The following is a 23,470-nucleotide window of genomic DNA, read 5'->3' on the forward strand; positions in this document are numbered from 1 at the left end:
CCCCTCCCCCACCCCCAGAAAGTGTTTTGGGCCCCCTAGGGGTTCGTGGACCACACTTTGAGAACTACTGTTCTTGCCTTGTCTCCCGTGAGTCTCATCCCCCACTTGTGCTCTGAACAGATTTCAGTGCCCAAATAGATCTCCATACCATATGCGCTTTCCTCGTTCCCTGCTGGGCTTTTGCCCAGCCTGTTCCCCTTGCCAGGAATTCTCTACCCACCAGCCTTTGCTTGGCCAACTTCTGTTTGTCTTCATTATTCAGGCATCCCCCACGGAGGCTGTATGGTGTCTCTTCTGGGCTCCCCGTCCTTGCCCCTGTCATGGTGCCTATCACATGGGATTGCATTTGTGCGTCATCGTTAGCTTGATGGTTCATTTGTTTGTGTATTAATGCAACACATATTTCTTGAGCACCTGCTAAGTGCCCCATACTGTTTCAGACACTAGAGACACTGCATTGAACAAAAGGGACAAGTCTGTGCCCTCCGGAAGAACCGACCTTCTAGTGAGGGGCCCAGAAGCAGGGAGGGAAACAGCATGGGGGCGGTCACAAAGTGAGGCTGCTTCAGATGGTGTGGCAGGAAGATGTCGTCTAAGAAGATGACATCTGAGCCAAGATCTGAAGGACCTGAGGGAGGGAGCCATGCAGCCATGGGGGTTTTCAGGGGGACATTCCCAGCACGGGGAAGAGCAACTGCAAAGGCCCGGACACCTTGCTTTGTGAAACAAGGAGACCCCTGTGGCCGGAGAGAGTGGTGGTGATGGTGGGAGGTGATAGGAGGTAAAGTCAGAGGGGTGGGGGGGCCTATGTAAAGTCTGGCTTTTACTCTGTGTGAGATGGGAGCCACTGGAGGGTTCTGAGCTGAGGACAAGGTGGTCTGACTCGTGTTTTGAAAAGGATCCTGCTGGCTGCCCTCAGGGGTCAAGAGTGGAGGCAGAGAGACCAGTAAGGAAACTATTGTGATAACCTTGGTGAGCAATGATAGCAGCTTGGTCTAGCATGGTATCAGAGGTTGGGGGAATTCGTCCATGTCCTCTCTAGCTGGCATTCTAGATGTTCTTGCTGGTCACCAGCTTTGGGATCTTGGGCAAGCCATCTTCCCCGCTCTGGGCTGTATTAGTCTGGATTCTCTAGAGAAACAGAACCAAGATAGAGAGAGGATGTGTGTGTGTGTGTGTGTGTGTGTGTGTGTGTGTGTGTGTGTGTTTGTGTGTAGGGAGAGGGAGAGGGAAATTGATTTAGTTATTTTAAGGAATTGGCTCACACGATTGTGAGGGCTGGTAAGTCTGAAATCTGCAGGACAGGTCAGCAGGCTGGAGACCCAGTTGTTTTTGCTATCTAGAGGCAGAATTCCTTCTCTCTTCTTTTCTGTGAAGGCCTTCAACTGATTGAGGCCCACCCACATGATGAAGGGTAATTTGCTTTACTCAGAGTTTACTGATTTAAATGCTAATCACATCTAGAAAATACCTTCATAGTGACATCTAGTCTGGTGTTTGACCAAACAGGTGGATACCAAGGCCTTGCCAAGTTGACACATAAAATTAACCATCACAGAAATTAGTCGGGCACAATGGCGCATGCCTGTAATCCCAGCTACATGGGGGGCTGAGGCAGGAGAATTGCTTGAACCCGGGAGGCAGAGGTTGCAGTGAGCCAAGATCGCATCACTGCACTCCAGCCTGGGTGACAGAGCAAGACTCCGTCTCAAAAAAAAAAAAAAACACAAAAACAAAAAACATGGGGTGGGCCGGGCGCAGTGGCTCACGCCTGTAATCCCAGCACTTTGGGAGGCCGAGGCGGGCAGATCACGAGGTCAGGGGATCGAGACCATCCTGGCTAACACGGTGAAACCCCATCTCTACTAAAAAAATACAAAAAATTAGCCGGGCGTGGTGGCGGGCGCCTGTAGTCCCAGCTACTCGGGAGGCTGAGGCAGGAAAATGGCGTGAACCCGGGAGGCGGAGCTTGCAGTGAGCCGAGATTGCGCCACTGCACTCCAGCCTGGGCGATAGAGCGAGATTCTGTCTCAAAAAAAAAAAAAAACAGGCCTCAGTGTGGTTATTTGTACAGTGAAGCTATCAATACTGCAATGTTATGTCAGAAGTCGCCAGCACATAGTACAGGCCAAGGATATACTCATTCCCCTAAACTCTCTGAGGAGAGAGCTGCCCAAGTTACCCTTAATCTCATGCCCATGGGTCCTGAAGTCCTGAGGTTTGTTCTGCCATCGTACATCAGTTCTGCTTAACTGTAACTGTGGTCTGGACAGGAGGCAGCTGCCCATCTCAGCTGTGTAATGGCCTTGGGAGTCCTTGAATTGAGGCCTCCTCCCTGTGCTAATGGAGCTTTCTGGCTGGAAGCTGGCCAGAGTCCCAGACTTCCTGTTAGGCCCATGCTCATCAGTTTCTGTAACCATGGTCTGCTGGGACTTTCGATACTTGACACTCAAGTCAATAGTGTTCCTGCTGACATAGGTTGGTTCTGCAATCAGGAAATAAACGTCCACCTGGTTCTCTTACCTGGGGGTTCTATACCCTTGGCATATCCTGAGAGAGTTTGAAAATGAATGATCACGTTTCCCCTAGCTATTGCCTTATGTCTCAGATTGCTTCAGAGAGGGGCCTGGGCTCAGGGGAGGCACCACAAGTGTGCAGTTGGGAAGCCAGCATTGGACTTTGCTTGTGGGGGTTGCCTCTTTGCAGAATTCTTTATAGAATTCTTCTGTCATTAGCTACTTGGGTTTCTGCTGGAACAATGACCCAGAGGTGATGATTTTCATTCGAGAATAAATGGTCTTTTACATTCTTGCATTACAGTCAGCAGCCTGTGAACCCCCCTGCCTTGTATGGAGGCAGGGAGATGATTGTACATGGTGGAGCATTTTTAGAAAAATTCAGATGTATTTCAAGCAAGTACGGAATATCTGGTAGAGTCAATAAAGTGTTGCTTGGGTCAGTGTTAACACAGAATGTGGCCTCAAACAAGTCAAATCTTCCCTCCTAAACCCTGGCTTTTCGGGCTGTAAAATGTAGATAATATTTATTTCCTTAAAGTAGGTGTTAGCAAACTACTGCCAATGTCCTAATCTGGCCCACCACCTATATTTGTAAATAAAGTTTTATTGGAACACAGCCATGCTCGTTCATTTACAGATTGTCTATGGCTGATTTTGTAGTACAGTGGCAGTTGAGTAGTCACAGTAGAGACCAAATATGTCCTGCAAAGCCAAAAATGTTTACTATCGGTCACATGACAGAAAAAAGATCCCTGACTCTGGCCTTAGAAGGTTGTATTGAGAAATACATGTGGTGGTTGGAACAGAGTAATGCTTAAACAGCCCAGGCTTTGGAGTCACACAGGTGGGATGAAGTCCTAACTCCTCCATTACTAGTTGTGAGACCTTGGGCAAGTTACTAAACCATTCTGTGCTCAAAAAGTAGTCGCTATTATTATTAAATTGTTGGTATTCCTAGAGCAGAGGCCCCAAACTGAGAATCTGTGTGCTGGAATTGGCTTACAGGCATGGTATGTTTGGCCAACATAGTGATGTAAAAAAATTTTTTTTTTTTTTGAGACAGAGTCTCACTCTGTCACCCAGGCTTGAGTGCAGTGGCGCCATCTCGGCTTACTGCAGCTTCCACCTCGCCTCAAGTGATTCTCCTGCCTCAGCCTCCCAGGTAGCTGGGATTACAGACACACACTACCAGGCCTAGCTAATTTTTGTATTTTTAGTAGAGATGGGGTTTCGCCATGTTGGCCAGGCTGGTCTTGAATTCCTGACCTCAGGTGATCCGCCCGCCTTGGCCTCCCAAAGTGCTGGGATTACAGGGCTGAGCCACCGCACCTGGCCTGTAGATTTTTAAAAACATGTCCACTTTTAAGTATATAAGGAGATTTTACATTAAAATCTTGATTTCCAGTTTCTTTAGAAAATCCTAGGCCAGGTGCGGTGGCTCACACCTGTAATCCAAACACTTTGGGAGGCCAAGGTGGGTGGATCACGTGAAGTCAGGAGTTTGAGACCAGTCTGGCCAACATGGTGAAACCCCTTCTCTACTAAAAATACAAAAATTAGCCAGTCATGGTGGCAGGTGCCTGTAATCCCAGCTACTGGGGAGGCTGAGGCAGGAGAATCACTTGAACCTATGAGGCTGAATTTGCAGTGAGCCAAGATAGTGCCACTGCACTCCAGCCTGCGCGACAGAGCGAAACTCTGTCTCAAAAAAAAGAAAAGAAAAATATTTCTGGTAGGATCCAGTTTACCTAGATAAACTTGCTTGTGCCCAAGGGAACCTCCCGCAGTGCTTTTCAACTAGAGCTCTCCTCTGAGTTACCTGAAGAGTTTGTACAGTATAGAAGGCCTTGGTCCCACCACAAATCTTCAAAATCAGAACCTCTGGGTTTAGGCAAAGGCACGTGTATTTTGTTTTTTTTGTTTTTTTTGTTTTTTTTTGAGATGGAGTCTCGCACTGTCACCCGAGTTGGAGTGCAGTGGCGCAATCTCAACTCAGGCATGTGTATTTTGAAAAAAAAACTTCTGACATCTCTGCTTCCTTTGCTGCTAAATCTGTCTCCATCTTCTCCCTCAGGTTTTTCTCCAGTCATTTGGCTGTTTTCCTGCCAGGGGATTTGCATCTGCTTTTTTTCCTCCCTGCCCCATCTAGATTGACATTTCCCCCAACTGTACCCTTCAGTCCACAGGGAGCTTCTGAGTGGCGGTGGCAGGAGGTGGTACTTACCTCCTGGGGGAGGAGCTCTAGGGTAGGAAAGAGGGAAGCCATAGTTTCTCAAGCACTGAGGCCTGGAAGGGAACATTCCAGAGAAGGCCATGTCAGTGGGGGTCCTGTGAGTGGGAGACCGATGTGTGGCCTGCAGGTCTCACCAAGCGCCATCCGTCCTCTCTCTTCCCTAGGCTCTGGAAGAGGATCTGAACCAGAAGAAGCGGGAGCAGGAGATGTTCTTCAAGCTGAGTGAGGAGGCGGAGTGCCCAAACCCCTCCACTCCAAGCAAGGCCGCCAAGTTCTTCCCCTACAGTTCTGCAGATGCTTCTTAACAACCGCCCGGGGCTGTGGCTGGCAGCTTGGTGGGCCCCAGGGCCTTCTCCTTCATTCTCTGTGAATATGTAACTCAGGACCCCTTTTCCCTCTTGCGTCTGTGCCAGCTCAAATCCAGCCCCTCGCCCTGTGCCACCCCAACTGTGCCCGATAGACCTGCCCCGGCGTTCCTGACTTCTCGCTGGCCTGTGGAGGGTGAGGTGTCATTATTTGTCACCTGACCCTAATGTATATTCTCCTTGAGCCCCAGATCCCTTCAAGCTGGAAGAGATGGGGCTGTTGGTGGGGTCAGGGTCCAGGAGGAATGGGTATTCTGTGGCCTCGAGTCCTCTCCTGTTTGCGAAAATACCAGTTTTGCTCTCTGTGGGAACAAAGCACTGCTGATGAAGTCCCCGTGGGCTCATCCGGGCTGGAATTCTTGGTTTTTCAGCCATTCCCTGCAGAGTCACTGAATCATCAAGTCCCTCACAGCCATTTCTGTTCCCAGTGGAGCCAGGCCTGCAGCTGGCTGCTCAGGAGATGGCCTCATTCCCCCTGTTCTACCAGTTTGCTTTCCACTTAAGACAAAGCCATGTCTATATGGGGGGCAGGGACTGGGGAAAGAGGAAGGCTGAAATGTTTATTCTGTCTCTCCGTGTTTCATGCCATCTCGCGTCCCCCTTCCTGCACATGGGTGTGAACACACACACACACACACGCATACACACCGGACTTGGTCTGCTGGTCTGGCCTCTTCTGCCCAGGTGGGTTGGAACACGTTTGCTGCCTGAGCCTGTGCCACTGAGCACGTTAGGTGGAGCAGTTGGTGTGGCGCGTGTGGGGTGTTGGCACCAGAGGCACGGAGAAGCACAGGCTGTACTGCCAGGCTGCGATTCATGCTGGCCCCCGCACAGGCTCCCGTGTTCAGGGACTGATTCCTCAGTACACAAGGCTGCCACAACCCAGTCTGCTCCCTAGCACTCTGGCCCACCCTGTCTGCAGGTGAAACCGGAGGGCTGTTTCCCTCTGCCCCGTCCCCGCGACTGTGTTCAGGAGTCCCGCCTTGCATTTCAGACCTGGGCTGGCAGTCTCTTGGACTTCTCTTCAGGAAGAAAAAGCATCAGGAGGAGATGGAATGCCCCCTGCCCTGGGAACATGGCGGAAGCGCAGGTTCCGTACCTCAGATGGGCTCCTGCTGGGCCTTCAGGGTCTCAGTTGGCTTCCCCCAGATTCCGATTCTACGGCTGCAGAGTGTATATAACACAATAAAAGCAAATGTTTGAACCAGTATGCGGGTTTGCTTACAAAGAAAACCTTTTTTCATCCCGATTTCTAATTGTTTCATTGAAACAGCTATAAAATGTATGGTTTCTCCAGGAAGATACCTGCTTTTTTAAAAACAACACCAACACAAAACTGGGAATGATTTGGAGTAATCCCAGGGCGTATTGAGCGGGTGGCGTTTCGCTGGTGGTGGAGTGTTTGACACTCCCTGGGAGGACTTTTTCCACCTTCACTCCTTTTTTTTTAGGCCGGGCACGGTGACTCACCTGAGGTAAGGAGTTCAAGACCACCCTGGCCAACGTGGCAAAACCCTGTCTCTACTAAAAGTACAAAAATTAGCCAGGCGTGGTGGCGCCTGCCTGTAGTCCCAGCTACTCAGGAGGCTGAGGCAGGAGAATCGCTTGAACCCAGGAGGCAGAGGTTGCAGTGAGCCAAGATCACACCACTGCACTCCAGCCTAGGTGACAGGGCGAGACTCTTGTCTCTAAAAAAAAAAAAAAAAAATTCTTTGAGACAGGGTCTCTTAATATGTTGCCCAAGCTGATCTCAAACTCGTGGCTCAACTGATGCCCCTGCTTCAACCTTGAGTAGCTGGGACAACAGACACACGCTACTGCACCCAGCTAGGTTAAGGTTCTGTATACTCTGTCTTTCTAAAGCAATTCCTTGGAAATTTTCTCAACATTGGTTATAACCGAATGCTTGGGAAGGGAGGCGCAGCCCTTCAGCAGGAAAAGGGGACTGCCCAAATCTTAAATGCACAGTAAAGATTCTCTTGGAGCTAGCAATTGTTCTCAGGTTAGTGAGCGTTTAGCTTGTCTGCTGCAGAATTTGACCCAGATGGGGGTATGTTTCAGGTTTCTCACGAATGAGACAAGCGAAACAATTGTCTCCTTTTATTCTCTTTGGTGCATAGGTGCTGGGGAAACATGAACTAGCGGCAGTGTAACTGCAGAACATAGACCCAGTTCTACCAGGCCAGGCCAGCGTTGGGAACCGCCAGACAGGGCCGCTTTGGGCTTTGCTTACAGTATTTCCGTGTGTAGCCTGGCGTGTGAGAAAGTATTAGGTGAAATGCCAGTTTCATGGTTCAGGTGAAAGTCTGTGATCATTCCCCTTGTGGCTCGTCCTTCACATCACCTTTGCCCTTCAAGGAGTTGCTGCGTCCCTGCTCAGTGCCACCTGAGCCCTCAGAGCTCCCCTGTGCTTTTCTGGATGGGGACTGGCGGGGTCACCTAGCCTCACCATGGAGCCACCGTGCAATGCCCATCTCTGAGAGGCCCACGCAGTATTCCTCGTGCCCTGTGTTAGTGCTTTCTGTATAAGGGACAGACAGAACTGTTTTTTTTTTTCTCTGTCTGGTTTTAGAGTAAATGTAACTAACTTATATTTTCCCTTTATGAAAGATAGAAGTTATTTTTATGTCGTTTCCAGACTTTATACAAAATTTTTGTAAAATGTTCTCTGGAAAGTTAACTACAAGAATGTAAATATGCTTCTAATAAAATAACAAGGTTATTTGCCGTTCGGGTTGTTCTTTTGGATTGGGGTGGAAAGCAGGGCACACTTACCCATATTCACCCGGCAAGAAAGGACTTATCTTCCAAGGACACAGGTGCCTCCCAGGTCATACGGCAGCTCAGACTTCGGGTTTCTCTTTGGAAAGACATTACGCTTGGCTGAGAGAGAGCAGGTCATGGGGCGTGTTCTCTACAGACGTTTAATATCATTCTCATTTAACAACAAACATTCATTGACCCCAAAAAGTTTTCACCTGTTAATGTACTGAATCCTTTCAATAATCGGAGGAAGACACCATCATTCCCATTTTATGTATTTATTATTTTTTTAGAGACAGGGTCTCCCTATCACCCTGGAGATAGGGAGTGCAGTGGCATGATCATGGTTCACTGTAACCTCAAACTCTTGGGCTCAGATGATCCTCCCACTTTATCCTCCTGAGTAGCTAGGATTATAGGCATGAGCCACGGTGCCTGGCTTTTTTTGTGGACACAGGCGACAGGGCAGGGGGGATCACTATGTTGCCCAGGCTGGTCTCAAACTCCCGGCTTCAAGCAATCCTCCTGCCTCAGCCTCCCAAACAGCTGGAATTACAGGTGTGAGCCACCCCCCACCACACCAGGCTCATTCTCATTTTCTAGATGAGGAAATCGGCACGAGGCAAAGGGAAGGGTCAAGCCAGTTCTCAAAACACTGTAAGTAATGCCTATGGGGTTCAAACTTGGACCTTCTGCCAGAGGCGTTTCTGGCATACCTCCTGTGTCTCATTCAACTGCCACTTGAACTAATCAAGGGTGGAACAGACATCTAGCCACTAGCCATCCCTGCCGTATTTAGAAGAATTTGTCTGCCATGCCTCTGAAACACGATTCAGGCTTTCTTAACTTTGGGTCCATAGACTCTCCCCACAATGGATCCATATGTAGAATTCAGGGTGTCTTGGTATCTGGATGGCAAAAGATTTGGTCTTTAGTTTTACTACAAACTCTAGTAGTAGTATCAGTAGCTGTGACTGTCACCAGTAGAAATCCCAGATATTTCATATCACATTGCAGCTGTTGTAGAGATCTCAAATTATTTTAATCACTTTGAAATTACAGTAGCTATTAGACCTATTACTAGATCTTGTTATTTAACGTGCATATGTGTATATACATCCATATATCACATTACATGGGCATATATATCACATACATAATATATACAGGTTTTCCAGTATCTTGTTACCTGTATTCCATATGATTGGTTTCATTTGTAATCTATGTGCTTTATATTGCACACTTGAAAATATTCTGAGAAACCACCGGGCGCAGTGGCTCAAGCCTGTAATTCTGGCACTTTGGGAAGCCGAGTCTGGTGGATCACTTGAGGTCAGGAGTTTGAGACCAGCCTGGCCGACACGGTGAAACCCTGTCTCTACTAAAAATACAAAAATTAGCCAGGCGTGGTGGCACACCTGTATTCCCAGCTACTCGGGAGGCTGAGGCATAAGAATCGCTTGAACCCGGGAGGCAGAGGTTGCAGTGAGCCGAGATCGTGCCACTGCACTCAAGCCTGGGTGACAGTGAGACTCTGTCTCAAAAAATATATCTTATTCTGAGAAGGGATTCATATTCTTTGTGGAATGCCAAAGGAGTCCACGGCACAAAAAAATGATTTAGAACCCCTGTTTCTCCAGCCTTGAGTTGTCTCTGTCCTAGAAACCTTCTGACCAGCAGGGGGCAGGCCGCAGCCACAAGGTCAGTGCGGAGTTGACATTGATTACTGTCTGCGGGATGCAAACAAATAAGCAGCCGGCCTGCCTGCCATTAAGGGCTAGAAAAATGACTGGGGTTCTTGTGAAAAATAATTCATGAAACTGACAAAACAACAGCGCATTAGAGGATTCATGGGACTTGGGAAATGAGATCATTCCGCATTCATTGACACCCCTTAAGCACCATGTGCTAGAGATGCCAAGATGAGTAAGACACTGACACTGTCTCCTTGTCCTTGTAGGGAAACAGACCTGGAAAAGCAGAGTATAAGTTCAGACTGACGTTGCCTGGGAGAATCAGGGAAGACTTCCCAGAGAAGGAGATGCTGAGTCTTGGAAAACAAACTAGTATGTGCCAGAATGCGTGCATTCAGAGACTGGGATATTGTTTAGGGTAAATGCTTTATGGGTCACAAGGCTGAAGAGACGGACAGGTCCAGACTAACATGCCAGGCTAAAACACCTTATCTATCCCAAGGGCAGTCAGAAGAAGGGGAGTTTACTCAGGGGAAGGACCGTTGAAATTATGGCCTTAGCAATTCAAGAGACCAGCTGAAAAGGACTGAGTTTATATTAAAAGAGTTTTTTGGCCCACAGAGGTTTGAGGCTTTCAGAAGGAAAGGGAAGACTGCAGGCTCCATGAGGGGAGGAAGTAATACTTTTTTTTTTAATGGAATCAAGCGCTGTTGCCCAGGCTGGAGTGCAGTGGCGTGATCTTGGCTCACTACAACCTCCACCTCCCGGGTTCAAGCGATTCTCCTGCCTCAGCCTCCTGAGTAGCTGGAATTACAGGCATGCACCACCACGCCGGACTAATTTTTATATTTTTAGTAGAGACAGGGTTTCACCATGTTGGTCAGGCTGGTCTCAAACTCCTGACCTCATGATCCTCCTGCCTCGGCCTCCCAAAGTGCTGGGATTATAGGCGTGAGCTACTGCACCCGGCCGGAAGTAGGACTTTTTAGCTGACGCCTTGCTATGGTGTAAATGTCCCCTCCAAAACTCATTGAAATTTAATTGCCACTATAAGGATATTGAGAGGTGGAATCTTTAAGAGGTGATTAGGTCATGAGGGCTCTGCCCTCATGAATGGACTAATACCATTATTGCAGAAGTGAGTTAGTTATCATGGGAATGGATTCCTGATAAAAAGGATGAGTTGGCCCGACATGGCGGCTCACATCTGTAATCCCAGCACTTTGGGAGGCCGGGGTGAATGGATCGCCTGAAGTCAGGAGTTCAAGACCAGCCTGGCCAGCAGGGTGAAAACTCCCTCTCAACTAAAAATACAAAAATTAGCCAGGTATGGTGGTGGGCACCTGTAATCCCAGCTACTCAGGAGGCTAAGGCAGGAGAACCGCTTGAACCCAGGAGGCGGAGGTTGCAGTGAGCTGAGATTGCACCACTGCACTCCTGCCTGGGCGACAGAGCAAGATTCCATTCCCCACCCCCCCCAAAAAAGGATGAGTTTGCCCAATTCCCTCTCTCTGTCTCATGTGCTCACTTCCGTCTTCCATTTTGTGCCATGGGATGACCCTTGCCAGACACTGGCACTACGCTGTTGGACATCCCAGCCTCCAGAACCATGAGCCAAATAAACTTCGGATCTTTATCAATTTCCCTAGTCTATGGTATTCTGTTATAGCAGCAGAAAACTGACTAAGACAGAAAATTGGTAGAGTAGTGGTCTGTTGCTATAGCAAACACCTGTGAAAAATGTAGAGGCCACTCTGGAACTAGGTAATGGGTAGAGGCTGGAAAAATTGGAAGAAGCAGCCTAGAAAAAAGCCTACCCTGCCATGAATGGAGCATTAAGGGCGATTGTGGTGAGGGCTCAGGAGAGAAGAGCTGTGGGGAAAGTCTGAATCTTCTAAGAGATTACTTAAATGCTCATGACTAGGATGTTGATAGAAATATGGACAGTAAATGCCATTCTGTTGAGGTCTCAAATGGAAATGAGGAACAAGGTATTAGAAACTGGAGTAAAGGCCATTCTTGTTACATAGTTGAAAATAACTTGGTGGAATTGTGTTTGTGTCCTAGGACTTTATGGAATTTAGGAGCAATGAACTAGGATATATGGCAAAAAAAAAAAAAAAAAAAAAAAAGCAGCTAAGCAACAAAGCATTCAGGCTGCTGCATGGCTGCTATCAATGACATACAGTGAGATCCAAGAGCAAAGAAATGACTTAAAGACAGAATTTATAATTAAAAGAGAAGCAGAATAGATCTGGAAAGTTCTCAGCTTGGCCATGTTAAGAGTGAAAAAGTAAGCGTGGGAGAGAATACTAAGGGTGTGGCTAAGTGACAATTTCCTAAAGAGATTAAATGACTAGAAGGGAGCCAGGTACTATTCATCAAGGTAATGGGAGAAAGACCCTGAAGAGCAAAACTTCATCTCACAAAATAAAATAAGTAAAATAATAAATTTGATGCCCATGAGACATCCACGGAGGGATGTCATTTGTGTACACGCATCTGGTGCTCAGAGGAAATATCTGGGCTGGAAGGTTATAAGTTTGAGACTAGAGTGTAAGATGGGTAGTTGACAAAAATAAAGGTGGAGAGGAGGCTTGACTAGGGAGACATATATGGAAACGATGAAAAGGAATTTGGATTTTATCCTGCAAACAAGGTATGGCCTCTGCTTGATATCATAGGCAGATGATTGGCTGCACTGTAAAAAAACACATTGGAGGGACAGGGGCTGGAGGGTGGCTGGCAATCAGGGTCCCTACAGTTATCTAGGTAAAAGATGGGAAGGGATTTTCATATACGGCTTTATATCCTGACTTTTTTCACTTACATTATATTATGAACATTTAACAATGTCACTAAAAGTTCTCTGGAAACATCATCTATTTATTTATTTATGAGATGGAGTTTCGCTCTTGTTGCCCAGGCTGGAGGGCAGTGGCGCCTTCTCGGCTCACCACAATCTCCGCCTCCTGGGTTCAAGCGATTCTCCTGCCTCAGCCTCCCGAGTAGCTGGGATTACAGGCATGCACCACCACACCCAACTAATTTTGTATTTTTAGTAGAGACAGGGTTTCTCCATGTTGGTCAGGCTGATCTCGAACTCCCGACCTCAGGTGATCTGCCCACCTCAGCCTCCCAAAGTGCTGGGATTACAGGCGTGAGCCACAGCGCCTGGCCAGAAACATCATTTTAAGTGGCTAATTAACCTACCACCCTATGAATGTTTATTATCTACTTAATCAGTACTATACAGCTAGGGATTCTGGCTATTTTCTGGTTTTTCATTAGGAATCTTATTCTTTCATGTAACTACATATCTTCTGTGCTAGGTAAAACCATTTCCCTCTACCTTGATGATTAAAAAAAAAATTGTCTGGCAAATCTCATAGCTTTTCCAAAATTATTTTGTAAAGTCTAGTTACCAAGTTTTACTTTCACATTGATTTAAAACTTTTTCTCGGCCGGGTGCGGAAGCTTACGCCTGTAATCCCAGCACTTTGGGAGGCCAAGGCAGGCGGATCACCTGAGGTCAGGAGTTCGAGACCAGCCTGACTAATGTGGTGCAACCCTGTCTCTACTAAAAATACAATACTTAGCTGGGTGTGGTGGTGGGTGCCTGTAGTCCCAGCTACTCGGGAGGTGGAGACAGCAGAACTGCTGGAACTCAGGCAGTGGAGGTTGCAGTGAGCCGAGATCGTGCCATTGCACTCCAGCCTGGGCGATAAGTGAGACTCCATCTCAAAAATAAATAAGTGAAATGAAATGAAATGAAATAAAACTTTGTCTCAGGCTAGGCATGGCAGCTCACGCCAATAATCCCAGCACTTTGGAAGGCCAAGGCGAGTGGATCCCTTGAGCTCAGGAGTTTGAGACCAGCCTGAGCAACACGATGAAACTCCGTTTCTACAAGAAATACAAAAAATTAGCTGGGCGTGGTGGCACACACTTATTGTCTTAGCTACTCAGGAGGCTGAGGTGGGAGGATAGCTTGAGCCAGGGTGGTGGAGGTTGCAGTGAGCCAAGATCACTCCATTGCACTCCAACCTGGGTGACAGAACGAGACCCTGTCTCAAAAAAATAACCTCTTTCTCACCCAGCTCAAGCTTGAACTAAACTTAGAAGCTCATAGTGACAAAGACCGGCGTGGTTGGGACAATTCTCACCAAATGCACCGTTTGGATCCTCTACATTTCTGGCCTCCCTGCAGTCAGGCAGGTCCTGGTGACCCATTCTGCTTAATGACGTGATTGGCACACCTATGGTGAAGCACACTAAAAAGCCAGGTGCAGGCCGGACGCGGTGGCTCACGCCTGTAATCCCAGCACTTTGGGAGGCCGAGGCGGGCGGATCACAAGGGCAGGAGATGGAGACCATCCTGGCTAACACGGTGAAACCCTGTCTCTACTAAAAATACAAAAAAAAAAAAAAAAAAAAAAAAAAAATTAGCTGGGCGTGGTGGCGGGCACCTGTAGTCCCAGCTACTCAGAGAGGCTGAGGCAGGAGAATGGCGTGAACCCTGGAGGCGGAGCTTGCAGTGAGCCGAGATTGCGCCACTGCACTCCAGCCCGGGCGGCAGAGCGAGACTCCGTCTCAAAAAAAAAAAAAAAGAAAAGCCAAGCGCCACCCTCTGGTCTCTCTCTTCCTATTAAAGCACATGAGGAGGCTGTGGATTTTAGATGGTGCAGAACAAGACGGCAGAACCTCCAACAACTTCAGCCCTGGTGACCATGGAGAGCAGGGCCCCTCACAGTCCACACAGGACACAAGGCATAAGCAAAAGGTAAACTGAATGGTGGTAAACTGCTGAGATTTTAGGGTTGTTACTACAGCAGTAGCATAACCTAGCCTATTCTAATGTAGTTTGTGTCTTCACCATTTCTGCCACTTTGCTCTTCTCCTCCAGGGTCAGAGGAGTGAAAAGGGAGTCGGGGAGGAAAACTAATAAGCATATAGTGGACACTGTCCCGGCTCCACCCAGATCCCCTTTTATGGTTTCTGTTTCCCTCGCCCCAGTTCCTGAGACTTTTGCTTCTAACCGTCCACACCTGAGGCTCTCTTTAAAGGCCTGCTCTTGGCTACTGGAGTCAGAAGTGCCTGCGAATTTACATCCACCCACCCTGAGATAGGTGGGTCTCAGCCAGTGACTGACTGGTGTGGGAGTATGAAAGCCCAGCTCCCTTGCAACAAGTCAGGAGAAACTCTGAGGCATCATTTATATTCTGAAATTCCCCTGTGGGATCAGGCTGAAGCTCCCCACCATGGGACTGTGCTTGAGACTGCACCCTTGCTTTGCATTTTCCCTCCATCATCCTCCCACCCTTGCTTTGCATTTTCCCTCCATCATCCTCCCACCCTCGCTTTGCATTTTCCCTCCATCATCCTCCCACCCTCGCTTTGCATTTTCCCTCCATCATCCTCCCACCCTCGCTTTGCATTTTCCCTCCATCATCCTCCCACCCTCGCTTTGCATTTTCCCTCCATCATCCTCCCACCCTCGCTTTGCATTTTCCCTCCATCATCCTCCCACCCTCGCTTTGCATTTTCCCTCCATCATCCTCCCACCCTCGTTTTGCATTTTCCCTCCATCATCTTCCCACCCTCGCTTTGCATTTTCCCTCCATCATCCTCCCACCCTCGCTTTGCATTTTCCCTCCATCATCCTCCCACCCTCGCTTTGCATTTTCCCTCCATCATCTTCCCACCCTCGCTTTGCATTTTCCCTCCATCATCCTCCCACCCTTGCTTTGCATTTTCCCTCCATCATCCTCCTTCTCCAAGTCATTTTCCAATTTCTCCTGGGAGCATTTCCTTACTAGATCACTGGCACACGAGTTCTCGTTTCATATTCTGCTTCTGAATAACCCTACTTACGACATTTGGAACTGCTAATAGTCCTAGGAAAGGGACTCTAAGGATGAGATTTGGAATTCAATCACTTGCTGGCCAGATGGCAATAAGGACCCTATTACTGATCATAAGGGAAGTGCTGTTAGTGCCTGGTATGCCGTATCGTTGCCATTAGTGAAATATATACCTGTGGAAAATTAGAATTGACTACAGCTGGAAGGGGTCGCATTGGCTTGTACAATTCAGAGGAAGCAATAATTTAAGGGACTGTAGAATTAGTTTATTGTTGCTGGATGCTGTTGATGCATGAGAGAAAATGACAGGCTCAGGTGAGACAGTTACCAGTTTAAGGCAAGATGTGAAGTCAGAAGGCCGCTTCAGCAGCATTTAAAAAGATTGTCTGCTGGGCGTAGTGGCTCATGCCTATAATCCCAACAATATGGGAGGCTAAGGCAGGCAGATCACTTGAGGTCAGGAGTTCGAGACCAGCCTGGCCAACATGGTAAAACCCCATCTCTACTAAAGATAGAAAAATTAGCTGGGCATGGTGGCAGGCACCTGTAATCCCAGCTACTCGGGAGGTTGAGGTACAAGAATCGCTTGAACCTGGGAGGCAGAGACTGCAGTGAGCTGAGATGGTGCCACTGCACTCCAGCCTGGGTGACGGAGCAAGACTCCATCTCAAAAGAAAAAAAAAAAAAAAAAAAGACTGCCATATACTGTAGCTGGAAAGCAAACTCTGCTGAAGACCAGGCATAGGACTGTATTGTATTGTAAGAGTAGGAGAACTTCAGCAATGGCTAACTCTGTAGTCCCAGTAAGTTTTCTCCATGAAAATCAGGCCCCTGACAGGGGAGAAATGGAACCCTGAGACTTCAATGGGAATACCTGGGAAGATGCACTTGAGAATATTTAACTCTTAGAGTCCCTTGAACATTCTGGGCAAACGTTCGCCCTTGTTAGAGGACAATAGCAGCCCCCTCCTTGCAGAAACTGTGCAGGGGCCTGAACTGAGGCAGATAACCTGCAAACAATATCTGCCTTCCTCAGGATCTTTCCCCACACCCCTCCTGGACAGGAGGCAAACAACTAGGGTTAAGTCTTAGCATGACTCACCTGGGGAAGTGCTGGTTCTGCTAAGGGTAGAAAAGGATTATTCACCAAAGGATCTGTAGGACCAGACTAGTATGTATCAGCAAGAATAGGGAGTGCTTGCTTACAAATGTACCTTGAGGATGCTGAAACAGAAATTGGGGTGGTAGAATATTTATCTGGCTAAAGGAGTGTTTGCTGATATGGGGATACTCTTCCACAACTCAATATTTAACAGCCTGACAAGGGGCCTTGAAGTTAGAATTAACAGAGGAATAATGTTTAGGTACTTGGAAAAAATAATGGCCTGTGTTATATGAGGTAATATGCTGGAACTACCATGACAGAGTGCTGAGAAAGAGATCAAAAGTTCCAAAACTAAAGCACCATCAAAGACTCATCATTAGAGTAGGGATTCTACAGGTCAGGCATGAATGTAGTCCTGACCCAGGTCTTTCTTACAATGGGTCCGTAAGACGTCACAGATAACACCTGTTAATCATTTTCTTGATGATATTGTTTGGCTGTGTCCTCACCCTAATCTCATCTTGAATTGTAGTTCCCATAATCCCCACGTGTCATGGGAGGGACCTGGTCGGAGGTAATTGAATCATGGGGACAGTTACCCCCATGTTGTTCTCATGATAGTGAGTTCTTAAGAGATCCGATGGTTTTATAAGGGGCTTTGCCCCTTTGCTTAGCACTTCTCCTTGTGAAGAAGGACGTGTGCCACGTGAAGTCCAGGCATAGGACTGTATTGTATTGTAAGAGTAGCAGAACTTCAGCAGTGGGTAACTTTATAGTCTCAGTAAGTTTTCTACATGAAAATCAGGCCCCTGATAGGAGAGAAATGGAACCCTGAGACTTAGGTGGATACCTGTGAAGATGCACTTGAGAACCAAGTGAAGCCATGTGAAGAAGAATGTGTTTGCTTGCTCTTCTGCCATGATTCTAAGTTTCCTGAGGCTTCCCTAGCCCTGTGGAACTGTGAGTCAATTAAATTTCTTTCCTTTATAACTTACCCAGTCTTGGGCAATTCTTTGTAGGAGTGTGAGAACAGATAAATACAGTAAATTGGTATAACAGAGACTGAGGTACTGCTCTAAAGATACCCAAAAATGTGGAAGTGACTTTGGAACTGAGTAACAGGCAGAGGTTGGAACAGTTTAGAGGGCTCAGAAGGAGACAGGAAAATGTGGGAAAGTTTGGAACTTCCTAGAGACCTGTTGAATGGCTTTGACCAAAATGCTGATAATGATATGGACAATGGAGTCCAAGCTGAGGTGGTCTCAGATGAAGATGAGAAATGTGTTGGGAACTGGAATAAAGGTGATTCTTGCTATGCTTTAGTAAAAAGACTGGTGGCATATTGCCCCCACCCTGGAGATCTGTGGAACCGTGAACTTGAGAGAGATGATTTAGGGTATCTGGTGAAAGAAATTTCTAAGCAGCAAAGTGTTCAAGAGGAAGCAGAGCAAAAAAGCTTGGAAAATGTGCAGCCTGATGATGCAATAGAAAAAAATACCCATTTTCTGGGAAGAAATTTAAACCCACTGTAGAAATTTGCATAAGTAATGAGGGGCTGAATGTTAATCACTAAAACAATGAAGAAAATGTCTCCAGGGCTTGTCTGAGACCTCCACAGCAGCCCCTCCCATCACAGTACTGGAGGCCTAGGAGAAAAAAATGGTGTCATGGGCTGGGCTGGGCCCAGGGCCCCTGGGACATGGTGGCCTGCATCCCAAGCTGCTTTGGCTTCAGTTGTGGCTAAAAGGGGCCAATGTACAGCTCAGGCCATTACTTCAGAGGGTTCAAGCTCCAGTCCTTGGTGGCTTACATGTGGTGTTGGCCCGTGGGTGCACAGAAGTCAAGAACTGAGGTTTGGGAACCTCTGCCTAGATTTCAAAGGATTTATGGAAATGCCTGGATGTCCAGGCAGAAGTTTACTGCAGGGGTAGAGACCTCATGGAGAAACTCTGCTGGGGCATTGCAGAAGGGAAATGTGGAGTCAGAGTCCCCAAACAGAGTCTCCACTGGGGCACTGCTAGTGGAGCTGTGAGAAGAGGGCCACCGTCCTCCAGACCCCAGAATGGTAGATCCACTGGCAGCTTGCATCATGTGCCTGGAAAAGCTGCAGACACTCAATGCCAGCCCATGAAAGCAGCCAGGAGGGGGGCTGTACCCTGCAAAGCCACAGGGGCAGAGCTGCCCAAGGCCATGGGAGCCCACCTCTTGCATCAGCATGACTTAGATGTGAGACACGGAGTCAAAGGAGATGATCTTGGAACTTGAAGATTTAATGAATGCCCAGTTGGATTTTGGACTTGTATAGGGCCTGTAGCCCCTTTGTTTTGGCCAATTTCTCCCATTTGGAATGGGTGTATTTACCCAATGCCTATATCCCCTGTACCAACTTTCTTTCCATTCTACAGGCTCATAGGTGGAAGGGCTTGCCTTGTCTCAGATGAGACTTTGGACTTGGACTTTTCAGTTAATGCTGGAATGAGATAAGACTTTGGAGAACTGTTGAAAAGGCATGATTCTGTTTTGAAATGTGAGGACGTGAGATTTAGGAGGGACCAGGGGTGGAATGATATGGTTAGGCTGTGTCCCCACCCAAATCTCATCTTGAATTGTGGTTCCCATCATCCCCACGTGTTGTGGGAGGGACCTGGTGGGAGGTAATTGAATCATGGGGGTGATTACCCCCATGCTATTCTCATGATAGTGAGTTCTCATGAGATCCAATGGTTTTATAAGGGGCGTTGCCCCCTTTGCTTGGCACTTCTACTTCCTGCTGCCATGTGAAGAATGATGTGTTTGCTTCCCCTTCTGCCATGATTGTAAGTTTCTTGAGGCTTCCCCAGCCCTGCAGAACTGTGAGTCCATTAAACCTCTTTCCTTTAGAACTTACCCAGTCTTAGGCAGTTCTTTATAGCAGTGTGAGAATGGACTCATACACTTGGTACCCAAATGTATAATCAGGTTGTATATACCTAGCATCTAGGAAAACTTTGCATTAGTTCCATAACCCTATGGAATAAAGACTATTGTAGTAAGAAAGGCCAAATGAAAGCCCCTGAATTGCTCTTCCCTACCCCACTCCATTATCCATAAATCTGGCTAAGATAGTAAATCACAAACAACATTGCCTCATGGGTAGAATGGTATGCTAAACTTAAAAGACTGAAAGGAAGCGAGGGTGGTAGTACTCATTATATTCCATTTTAATCTCCCACTCTAGACCCTGCAAAATCAGCTAGATCATGGCAGATGACAGTGAACTACATTGCAAACTTAGCTAAGTGGTAGCCACACTGTAATTGCTGTGCTGGATATGCTATCTATGCAGGTTTGTTATTGCTTATCCAGAATGCCAGGGAATAGAAGTGTTTTGTAGTTTTTATTTATTGGGGTTTTGGAATATTTGCATTATACTTACCAATTGAGCATCCCAAATCCAAAAAATCCAAAATCTGAATTGCTCCAATGAGTATTCCCTTTGAGTGTTATAGCAGTGCAGTTTCAGATTTTTGAGTGTTTTGAATTTTGTATTTTTCAATTTGTAACGTTCAACCTGTACTAGAATGAAGCAAATAACCTCTCTTACATATTATGTGTCTATTGATCTAATAAACGTGCACCTTACAATATCCACCAGAAAGGAAGGTCAGAAACAGTTTGCATCTACCTGGGATGGACAACAGTATACATTTACATCTTGCTTTAGGACTGTCCTGTTAACTCTCCTGTTCTCTGTCAAAATATAGTTCAAATAAGACTTGATTTCCTGGACCCTCAATGTAACATTACATTTGTTCACTATATTGATACATTACATTAACTGGACCTGATGCACAAGAAGTGGCAATTACTGCAGATGTCCCAATAAGATTATGTGCTCCAGAGGTAGGGAGATAAAAACCTTGCTATATCAGTGTAGGTTTTTTTTATTTTGTTTTGTTCTGTTTGTTTGTTTGTTTGAGACAGTCTTGCTGTGTCACTCAGGCTGGAGTGCAGTGGAGCAGTCTTGGCTCATTGCAACCTCTGCCTCTCAGGCTCAAGTGATCCTCCCATCTTGGCCTGCTGAGTAGCTGGGATTACAGGCATGCACCACCACACCTGGCTAATTTTTTTACTTTTAGTAGAGAAAGGGTTTTGCCATGTTGGCCAGGTTGGTCTTGAACCCCTGGCCTCAAGTGATCCACCCACCTCAGCCTCTCAAAATGTGTGAACCACCATGCCCAGCTGACCAGTGTAGTTTTGAAGTGCCTAACAGTTGGGTGTGGTTGCTCATGCCAGCACTTTGGGAGGCTGAGGTAGGAGGATTGTTTGAGCTCAGGACTTCAAGACCAACCTAGGCAACACGGGAGGACCCCCATCTATTAAAAAAAACATTAGCTGGGCATGGTGTCACGTTCCTGTAGTCCCAGCTACTTGGGAGGCTGAAGTGGGAGGATTACTTATGCCCAGGAGTTCGAGGCTGCAGTGAGTCATGATCACACCATTGCACTCCAGCCTGGGTGACAGGGTGAAACCCTGTCTCTAAATAAATAAATAAATAAATATTAATAATAATAAAAATGAAGTGCTTAATGGTTTGGGGCATGCCATGCCAGGACATCTCCTTTAGGGTATAGTAATTATTATTGCAGAGCGAAGCTTCTAACATTAAGAAGCACAGTGTGGCAGGCCTCTTCTGGCTTTAGAGACAGCACATTCTACACTTGGGAATATTGCTCCAACCCATTTACTGGCTAACTTAGCAGGCTGTCAGGTTTGAACCCCACTAATGCCTCTCTTCAGCTGATGTCTATGGCCTCATTGAAGGAGGGGGGTCCTCTACATCCAACTAATGAGTGAGGAAAAAACTCGAGTATATTCCAGTGTAGCTAAGTAATGGGTAAATTTGACATATAGTTGTCCCATAAACAACAGTAAACTCTATCAAATGCAACTAGAAAACACAAACAACAACAAAACTACCTGAAGACACTGGAGAGTGAACAAATGAGCATATCCCAGAGGGCAGTTAAAATGGAAAGAGGAGACCAGCACAATATGATTTTCCCATTTTTGTGACTTTTAGCCTAAGGGCAGGATGCAGTTGGTGCTGTGCAAGGCAGCTAAAACTATGATAGAAAATTCTCAGTCTTTCTGGCCTGAAAAACCAGAGAACAAACTTAAGGAACAACTATGCTAACGCAAAGTGGGGAGGGATACCCCAGAAAGAAAGGAGTCAGAGAGGAGAAGCCCCAAACTACGTGTATAAACTTTGCACAAACTCTAGTTGACCCCTGAACTATGCATTTACAGGGCCAACTGCAAGTAGCTTGGCTAAGGATAAAATAACTGAACTGAGATTTGACCTGATTCCCAGGAGACGGACTTTGCAATTTGAATCCAACCATGTTAACTGCCTGTTCAAACGAAACAAAACAAAAACCAAGAGCCAACCAACACTCTTCAGAGAAACAACAGAATCCAGTCTCTACAACATGACTTTGAGAATATGCAGGACGCAGTCTGAAATTACTTACAATACAAGCAAAAAATGCGACCCATTCTCTAGAGAAAAGATAGTCCATGGAGACTAATTCTGAGATGACCCAGATTTTGAAATTTGCAAACAGGATTTTTGAGAGGTTATTATAATTATGCTCACCGACATAAAGAAAAACAGGTTTGCAATACATGAAAAGTGATGAGATCACAGCAGAAAAATAGAGACTATAGAAAACAGCCAAATAGAAATTCTAGAATTGGGCCAGGCACAGTGGCTCACGCCTATAATCCCGGCAGTTTCAGAGGCTGAGGCCGGTGGATCACATGAGGTCAGGAGTTTGTGACCGGCCTAATTGCCATGATGAAACCCCATCTCTACTAAAAATACAAAACTAGCTGGGCGTGGTGGCACATGCCTGTAATCTCAGCTACTTGGGAGGCCGAGGCAGGAGAATCACTTGAATTCAGGAGGCAGACATTGCAGTGAGCTGAGATTGTGCCACTGCACTCCAGCCTGGGCAACAAGAGCGAGACTTTGCCTTGGGAAAAAAAAAAAAGGAATTCTAGAATTGAAAAAACACAATATCTAAAATTTAAAAATTCACTGGATAAGGTTAATAGCACGAAGGTGATAGAGGAGTCAATAAAATAAACTATCTTATCTACAGGAGAGAGAGAAAAAAGATGGGAAAAGAACCTATGAGACAATACCCAGAAGGCGAAGAGAGAGAGAGGGGATAGGGATGAAAAATATTTGAAGAAATAACTGACATTGCCCCAAATTTGTGAAGACATTGATTTATAGATTCAAGGTTAACAACTGTTAAGCAGGACAAATGTGAAGAAAACCATGCCTAGGCACATTATAGTCAAATTGCTACAAGCAAAAATAAAAAGAAAATCTTGAAGGCATCCATAGAAAAATGACAGATAGAGAACACCAACTCTAAGGACTCCTGACTTCTCATGGGAAAGAATGAAGGCCAGCCAGACACTGTGGCTCATGCCTGTCTGTCATCCCAGCACTTTGGGAGGCTGAGACAGGAGGATTGCTTGAGTCCAGGAGTCTGAGAGCAGTCTGGTCAACATGGCAAACCCCATCTCTACAAAAAATACAAAAATTAGCCAGGTGTGCTGGTGTGCCCTGTAGTCCCAGCTTGGGAGGCTGATATAGGAGGGTCCATTGAGCCTGGGAGGTCGAGGCTGCAGTAAGCTGCGATTACGTCACTGCACTACAGCCTAGGTGACAGAGCGAGACCCTGTCAGGCAGGGCTCGGTGGCCATGCCTGTAATCCTGGCACTTTGGGAGGTCAGGCTAGGCAGATCTCTTGAGCTCAGGGGTTCGAGACCAGCCTGGGCAACATAGTGAAACCCTGTCTCTACAAAAAATACAAAAATTAGCCAGGTGTGGTGGTGTGTGCCTGTAGTCCCGGCTACTCGGGAGGCTGA

At 46.8% G+C, this 23,470-nt stretch overlaps 1 protein-coding gene across 1 annotated transcript in view; it reads left to right on the forward strand.

Annotated features, from left to right (window-relative positions):
• Positions 1–7,845, forward strand: part of STK10 (serine/threonine kinase 10) — a 144,111-nt gene extending 136,266 nt beyond the window's left edge. The window contains exon 19 of the mRNA XM_030825107.1: positions 4,917–7,845. Within this exon, the coding sequence (XP_030680967.1) occupies positions 4,917–5,057 (141 nt within the window). The 3' untranslated portion in view covers positions 5,058–7,845. The remainder of the gene's footprint in view (positions 1–4,916) is intronic.
• Positions 7,846–23,470: the final 15,625 nt, after the last annotated feature.

The sequence above is a fragment of the Nomascus leucogenys genome, chromosome 2 (genome assembly GCF_006542625.1).
Source record: "Nomascus leucogenys isolate Asia chromosome 2, Asia_NLE_v1, whole genome shotgun sequence".
Taxonomy (NCBI): Eukaryota; Metazoa; Chordata; class Mammalia; order Primates; family Hylobatidae; genus Nomascus; species Nomascus leucogenys.